This window comes from Delphinapterus leucas, chromosome X, assembly GCF_059928025.1.
Source record: "Delphinapterus leucas isolate spDelLeu-1000000601 "Yukka" chromosome X, BTC_Dleu_Yukka2, whole genome shotgun sequence".
Classification (NCBI taxonomy): Eukaryota; Metazoa; Chordata; class Mammalia; order Artiodactyla; family Monodontidae; genus Delphinapterus; species Delphinapterus leucas.
The window spans coordinates 89,373,033-89,380,607 of NC_143150.1; the positions used below are offsets into that span (position 1 = coordinate 89,373,033).

A 7,575-nucleotide genomic window follows, 5' to 3' on the forward strand; every position below is an offset into this window, starting at 1 on the left:
TGTCAATGAGATATCCCTGCCTCCTCCACTTTTCCGCTTTCATACCCATATATGTAATGGGCTACATTTGTATGAACTTTTCCTTTTTCCCCCCCAGACATATAACTGTTATGTGATTGGTCAGTTGAAGCTGAAACACCCATGGAGAAAGATGTTTTATGGTTACAAGGGCACACACCCCCCCACACACCACCCCCCTCCCACCCCACACTTTCCCACACAATCTTTTGGAGGAATATAGGATATGTACCAGTGTCAGGATTTCCCTGCTCCTGCCTTCCCCACCCAGAGCATCCTGCCATTTAATCTTCCTTTAAATGACTGCTTAGACTAGAGCCTCTTCTCCCACCCCTTCTATTTCTCTTCCAATCAGGACCTTTTAGACACTGGGAACTGTTCAATTCTTACTCTGTCAGGCCCGTGGGCCATGCAAGTAGGTCCTTTAAATCTCAATGCCAGTTGTAGTATGGGTGCTGTCATCTTCCATTACAGGTAGGTAGGTCTGTGTGTCACTTCAGTAGGCTTGTGTATTCACTTCTTTCACTTTTTCTGACTCATGTTCCAGGACCTGTTTGTGATAGAACAGTAAATACCCTTCACTGTCCAGAACGTCCTTAATACTGGCCTTGGTGATGACGGCATCATCACACTTGAACCACTGGTCCTTGTGGTGCCGGATGAAGCTGGTGTAGTGGCCACTCTCCAAGGTTCCTTGGTGATTAACCACAGCAAACAAGGAATACTTATTCTCGTCGTTTCCACTATTGGTTGGCAGCTGCAACTGTCCATTCATCCTGCTCTCTTTACTCGAGGCCATGAATGGTGTCATATCCAGCTCCAGAGGAAAGGATATGTATGTAGTGATCTTGCGCCTCTGTTTGGCTGAGTGTTCAAACCGTTTGAAATGAAAACAGGCAACAACAGGTAATTTATTCATTGTGAGCTGTTTGGTAGATTCCTGGTAGCTTTGGCAACTACCGCACTTGATTTTGGCACTGCTTCCTAAGTGCTCTGGCCTCGTAAACCTTCGCAGGCAGTCCGTGAGGGTGGTGATTCCTGGTATGTGGCTTTCCCCATTCACACTGCTCTCCCTCCCTGGGCTCATAGGCCAGAAGGAGGTGCAAGAACCAGGCAAGTCCAAACTGATGTCCCAGCATGGGTCTATCGTGGTGGAGACACCATGGCAGGCTTGACAGGTAACATCAGATTGCAGGCCACCTGTGAAGATTTGGTCAATGATGCAGTTACAGTGGTTGGGATTGTTGGCTGCCTTCCCGGCATCATCACCTTTGCAGTGCCTGTGCAGGACATCTAATGCTGCGATGAGGAACTCATGGGCATCCTGTTGCCTGTACCCTGCTAAATGCCGTGCGTGTATCCACACCAGGTGCAGTAATTTATAGGGAACGTGAGGAGATGGATTTCCAGAATACAGCTCCCGAAAAAGCGAAGACATCTCACAGACCAGACACAACTCGGGACTTGGCATTTCACATCTGTGCCTGTCGGAGAGGAAGAAATCTCTCAGGATCGGAGTGTGGGTAAGGGCCTGGACAATGCAGTTCATAAAGCACGTGTTGCCAAGATTGATTAGTCCTCTTAAACCGATGGTAAAGCTGGAGGTAATTCTTCTTCTCCTTGGGTTGTGGCCCAGCAGTTCTAACTCGGGTTTGGTTGTCTCCCAGGTTGGATATTTCTCACTGAGGCCTGGCATTGAACACTGCTGGTGAGAAACCTCGGTTGAGGTGGAAGCTTGTAATTTCAAAGCTTCCCCTTGCTCTTCTTTGGCAATTTGCTCAATGTCTTTGTCATATACATAATCCTTACACATAAAGCAGTATATACCTCCATAATAAAGGTCTACAGCTAAGTTGTGTTGTTTTGTCTCGGCGTGCTCATGAATGTGTTTCTCTGTGAAGCAGCCAAAGAAGACACAGGAAAGGCAAGAGTGGAGTCTGTTCAAATGGGTGCCGCACACATGGCAGATGCACGACTTTGCCTTGCTTTTCCTGGTCTCTGGGGTTCCACACCAGACGAAGCACTGGTAGATCACCCGCAGTTCCTGCCTCCAGTTCTCTCCCACCTTAAAGCTGTTCACGTGGGAACAGCCTGGTGGACCCACAGCGAAATCCACATCCAGGCATCCGCCCCCAGGGCCGCGCCGGGGCCGGGGCCGGGGCGGGGGCCGTGGCCTAGGCTGCGGCGGGGTACGGAGCCGGGTCTGCGGCCGCGGCCGGGGTCGGCGGCGGGGGGCACGGCTGCGCCGCGGGGAGGGATCGGGGGGCCGCGGGGGGTCGGAGGGAAGGGTGGGGAGAGGAACCTCGTCGCTGCCGCCGCCACCGCCGCTCCGCGCCGGGTTCTCATCCTCTGGCTCCTGCTTCGGTTCCCCCTTCGGCCCCTGCTCCGCCTCCCGTGCCGGCTCGGGTTCGGGTTCGGGCTCCAGCTTGAGCTCTACCCGGCGGCCCGGACCCTCCGCCGTCTCCACCTTCCCGGCAGCGTCCACCTTCCCTGCCGTCTCCACCTTCTCGGTGGCGTCCACCTTCCCCGCCGCCTCCACCTTCCCCGCCGCCTCCACCTTCCCCTCCACCTTCGCCTCCGCCTCCACCTTCCTCTCCGCCTTCTCCGCCGTCTCCGCCGTCTCCGCCTCCTCTGCTCCTCCGCCTCCACTGGCGGCGGCTCCTCCCCCTGCTCGCAGGGCTCGGGCGGCCACTGGGCGTGGTGGCGCGGGGGCCACGCAGACCTGGGGTGTCCCCCGCCCGGCCTGAGGGAGCGCGGTGGCTGTGGCAGCTGGAACCAAAAGGGACTTTCACTGAAGGAGGCGGCGGCGGAAGCAGGCGACGCCCCCGGGAATCCTCCCGCCGTAGCCCTCTAGCGGAGGCCGCTCGGCAGCCAGGCCCCGTTTCCTTTAATTCAATATTTCCCAAACTTGCTTGTTCACGAGAATCACGTGGGGAGCGTGTTAAAATTACAGATTCCTTGGCTCCACCCGCAGCCCCACTGAATCAGAGTCTCGAAGGGACGTGCTCCGGAACCTGTATCTTTAACTAGGGCCCGAGAGGATTCTTATGATCAGGCAAGTTTGGGAAACACAGCTCTAATTCATTGAGGCTGGCGGGAAGGGGGGCGGGGACCGCGCAGTCTCTTTAAGGCGCTTCCAGTTCTCGGCTCCAATCGCTGCTCTGACCCCCTTCATCGTCTCCTCCCCTCTCCTCGTCCTTCCCTTCATCCATGTATCCTCCCCCAGCCCTGCGGGGCCAGGGACGGAAGGGTAGCCAAGTCCAGAAACGCCCCTGGGGCTGGGCAATGGGCCCCCACAGGCCGGGTCCTGAGGAGCGCTGGCAGAAGCTGTGATAGGCCATCATCTTTGAGACTGAGCGTGTCCCCATCCCTGTCCCAGGCTCTCCGCCCACCCCAGGTTCTGCTCTGCCCCATAAGGATGAAGCCCCAGCTCCATTCTGGGACAGGCCTGGACCCCAGATCCAGAGGGGTAGAGCTCCCAAGGCCACCGGGCCCGAAGAGGCATGTCCCACGCCCATCTTATTGGTGCTCTGCACAGTCTGTGCCTGCTCCTCGCCTCCTCTTCACCTTTTCCTCGCGCTCCCAAGGCCAAGGGTGGGCTGAGGGTTTGGCAGCCAGCCTTTTGGCCCAGCAGACGCTGAGCCGCCCCGGGAGCAGTGGGAGGAACAAGGCACAACAAGGCCATGCCTGCTGCTGGCATCTCCCCTACAGCTGAGAGAGGGGCCTGAACTACAGGACACTGTCCCAAGACCCTCAAGCCGTAGCAGAGACCCGGGTCGGGCAGCAGGTGGGAGGGGCGGGGAAGCAGCTTCCATCTGTGGAGCTACCGGTGGGGGGAGTGGGCAGCCACGCGTCTGGGAGGCGCTGCTGCACTGAGAGCTGCTGGCAGTGGGCAGCAGCACCAAGGGGCCCACGAAGACTGAGCCCAGAACAAGCGGCTTAGGTCTTGGGCAGCTGGAGGATGTTGGGAAGCGACCGCAGGTGCTGGTCCCGGGGAGTGCAGCCCAGGGCAGGCGTCAGCACAAGGCTCAGGAGAAGCAGATAGCCCATGCTCGAGAATCAGGGAGACTGTTCCAGGAAGAGTCTGGCCCCTGAGTCCTGGTGAAAGCTGGCCTTGGCCCAGTACACACTGCACTGCCCGGCCCGTGGGGCTGTGCTGCCTGATTACATTGTGGCAGAGTTCTCCCTGGTTAGCGCGGGATATCACCCCTCCACCTGGCCCCTTCCTCCAGGTAGGGGGACGCGCCTAGGCCTCCTGGGGTCAGCAGCAGGAGGTGGTTGTCAGGAATCAGGAGCCCCTAAGGAGGATAGGATGCTGGTTCCCATACACCTGAGGTCCCCAGAGCTGCCCTGGTGCCTCCCCTTTCAGCATCCTTCCAATAAATGCCTGCCCTTTTTGGCCTGCAACAAGAGGAACTGCAACTAGAGCACCCACTGAAGGAATCCTGTTCCTGCAAGGGTGGGGGCGGGGAAGCACAGGAGATACTCTCATCCCACCTCCACAGAGTAACAGACGTCAAAGAGACCTAAACATCTCAGTGCACCCAAGGCTATCTGCCACTGAAGACTAATCATGGCAAACTGACTGCTTCGGTTCATCTTCCTGCAGAAGCCCCCACGTCCAGCATGTTCTGGAATGGAAGGGGGCGACTCTGCCATCATTCACTCACTCGACAAATGTCTATTCAGCTCCAACCCAGACCAGGTGTTGTACTAGGAGCTGTACCAAACACACTTGCTCCAGGGCCAGAATCAGGGCTGGGTTCCCCAAAAGGCAGACTGAGGAAGTGTCTAGGTCACCAGCAGAGAAGAGACACCAAAAACAAAAGAATCAAGAAAAGAATATCAGAAACAGTTTGACATTCAATTTTTTTTAAACAGTCCTCATGGGAAAAGTCAGAATTTTATTGTACTTCCTTACATTCCTTTCCTGATTGCATGTTGCTTTTGCTCTGAATCACATGCGGGGGCGGGTGGGGGGGTCAGCATAATCCTTTCGATGCTTCGTGCTTGTATGGGTCTGGATTCAGTCCTGGGCGAATGCCACCATCTCTGCCTCACAAAGACCTGACTGAAGGCTAGCCAGAGGGACTGACCTAAGAAGAGACCCCCCTCCTCATTACAGCTGCCATGCCTAGGGTTGAATACAACTCTGGCCACAAGGTGGCAAAAGAGTATATGATGCTCCCTCTAATATTTGTTTTGTATATTTATATAAAACTTGGTTTATATCAAAATGCTCTCTAAAATATTTTTTAACGTTGTGCTCCTTCACACACATTTAGGTTGACATCTCAAATTTTGCATCCAAAATGTCAAGCTGCAAATAATGTGATTTCTGACAGATATTAACATTCACAAACAAAATGTGACAGTTTTATGTGAAAGCAGTGAAACCTAAATACGTTAGTGATTTGAGAGCCACTGTCATGTTTTCAAAATTCATAACCGAGCTCTTCTTTGATAGTTAGGAGGTGTACATTTTCCCTTTTCTCCCTGGATTCTCAATTCCATTTTATTCTTCTAATAGAATTTTATCTTTATAATATATATTTTTGCACTTGAAATGCTTTTATTGATTATCCTATCGTATTTCCCTGCAGCAAAAATATGTGTATATTTTGCTATTTAAATGCTTTTTAAATGTTGCTTTGATCCTAAAGCTCTAAGTGTTGTTCAGAATTTACTTTTGCTCAAGTTATGACAATTAGTATTGCAATATGATAGATCAAAAAAATTGTAAACATATTACAAAAAATTGTAAACATATTACAAATTTTGATGGGTAATTATTAAACATAAAAACAAAAATTTACTAAAGATAGATGTCTTTTTTTTTAAAGGTTGGTGTATCCATAGATAAATATTGCTTATTTTTAGAGTGAGGCAGGATTCAGCATCAATTCTCTTCCTACTTTTTTTTGGTTAAACGTTAAACCTCTTTTATATAAATAAGTAAATGGGAATGGATATTTTGTTTTAGCAGTATCACTCAAATATTTGAACTCCTTTGAAGATATATGGGGGGAAATTACACAATGATTTACCTTCAAAATTATTTTTCATGATTAGCCAGCTGACAGCTCCATTGGGTTCGCTTTCAATTTTACTGGAAGCCATCTGAATTGCAAAAGGATTTGATACCAATATATTCATTTGTTAGAGCAATTTGTTTCTTCACCATCGGCAGCAGTGTTTGGAACTGTCTCTCTGGTTCCCTGAGGATTTTTTCAAAGATATGCTTTTCTTTTGTAAAGTGCAAAAAGGACTATTGTGAAAAGGGAGATGGAAAAAGAGATCCAGCTTGATTCTTCCACTGCTAGTGTGTTCTCTGGCAGATCAATTTTAGGAAATATGAAAATGAAATTTGAGGATGTAGAAATCGATCCCCTTAAAACTGTAAGTGCTTATTTACCCCTTGGAAAGTCCTATAGCCCCAGGGTAATACACACTCCACTTTTTGTTTTGTTTTGTTTTTGTTTTTGTTTTTGTTTCTTGTGGTACGCGGGCCTCTCACCGTTGTGGCCTACTCCCATTGCAGAGCACAGGCTCCGGACGCGCAGGCTCAGCGGCCATGGCTCACGGGCCCAGCCGCTCTGCGGCATGCGGGATCCTCCCGGACCGGGGCACGAACCCGTGTCCCCTGCATCGGCAGGCAGACTCCCAACCGCTGCGCCACCAGGGAAGCCCCACACTCCACTTTTAAGGTTGCTGGTTTATATTTGTTATTATAAAATAATATATACATTGTATATATTATTATATATATATATATTGTAATATATACAATATTTGTGGTTTTTAAAAGGGGGATAAAAGAAGGCATAACATGAAAAGTTAAAGCCGCTCTCTCCCCTGCCAATCAAACCCAGTTCTATTCCCCTGAAATAACCACTTATTAACAGTTTGCCATGTATCCTTTGGGAAATTTTCTATGCAAATACAAGCATGTTTTATACATTTATCCTTTTTATGAAAAATAAATGAGAGTGTAATATACGTATGGATCAGCAACTTAGCACTATATGCTGAACATTAAGCAGCACTCTCTAAGTTGATCTACACAACCAAGGCAATGCCAATAAAAATTCCAATGAGTTTTTTGGAGGAGAATTTTACAAAATTAATATGGAAGAATAAAAGGCATTTCCCCCTTCTTCATTTCTCCTTCTTCCTCCTGGAAATGAGGATTTAATGGCTATAGCTGAGTAGCCATCTTGCAACCAAAAAACTGATTACCTCAGGACCTAATCTTACATGAGAAAAAAATGCCATATGTTACCAACTCTAAAAGGTACATCTCTTCATGCTTCAACATCTCTGAAATCTTTGAATGACAGCTTGTGGATTATATTTGCCAGCATTTTTTCCTCTTTCTTGGTACATCAAATAGTGGTGTGTCCTGGAATCAATATAACACTTGAAACATCATCCTATTTAAGCCTTTGTTATTTGGATCCCTGTTATGCGTAGCTGAATACATTTCCCAAGTGACAGCAGGCTTTCCATTTCACTCTTAGTGAAGTCCCAAGTCCTTATCCTGTTCTGTAAAGCCCT

General features: G+C 49.7%; 1 protein-coding gene across 1 annotated transcript; it reads right to left on the reverse strand.

Moving 5' to 3' along the window:
* Positions 1–211: 211 nt before the first annotated feature.
* Positions 212–2,071, reverse strand: USP27X (ubiquitin specific peptidase 27 X-linked). The gene has a single exon (XM_030764248.2). The coding sequence runs from the start codon at positions 1,829–1,831 to the stop codon at positions 515–517; it is 1,317 nt and encodes a 438-aa protein (XP_030620108.2). The 5' UTR covers positions 1,832–2,071; the 3' UTR covers positions 212–514.
* Between the last annotated feature and the right edge of the window lie 5,504 nt (positions 2,072–7,575).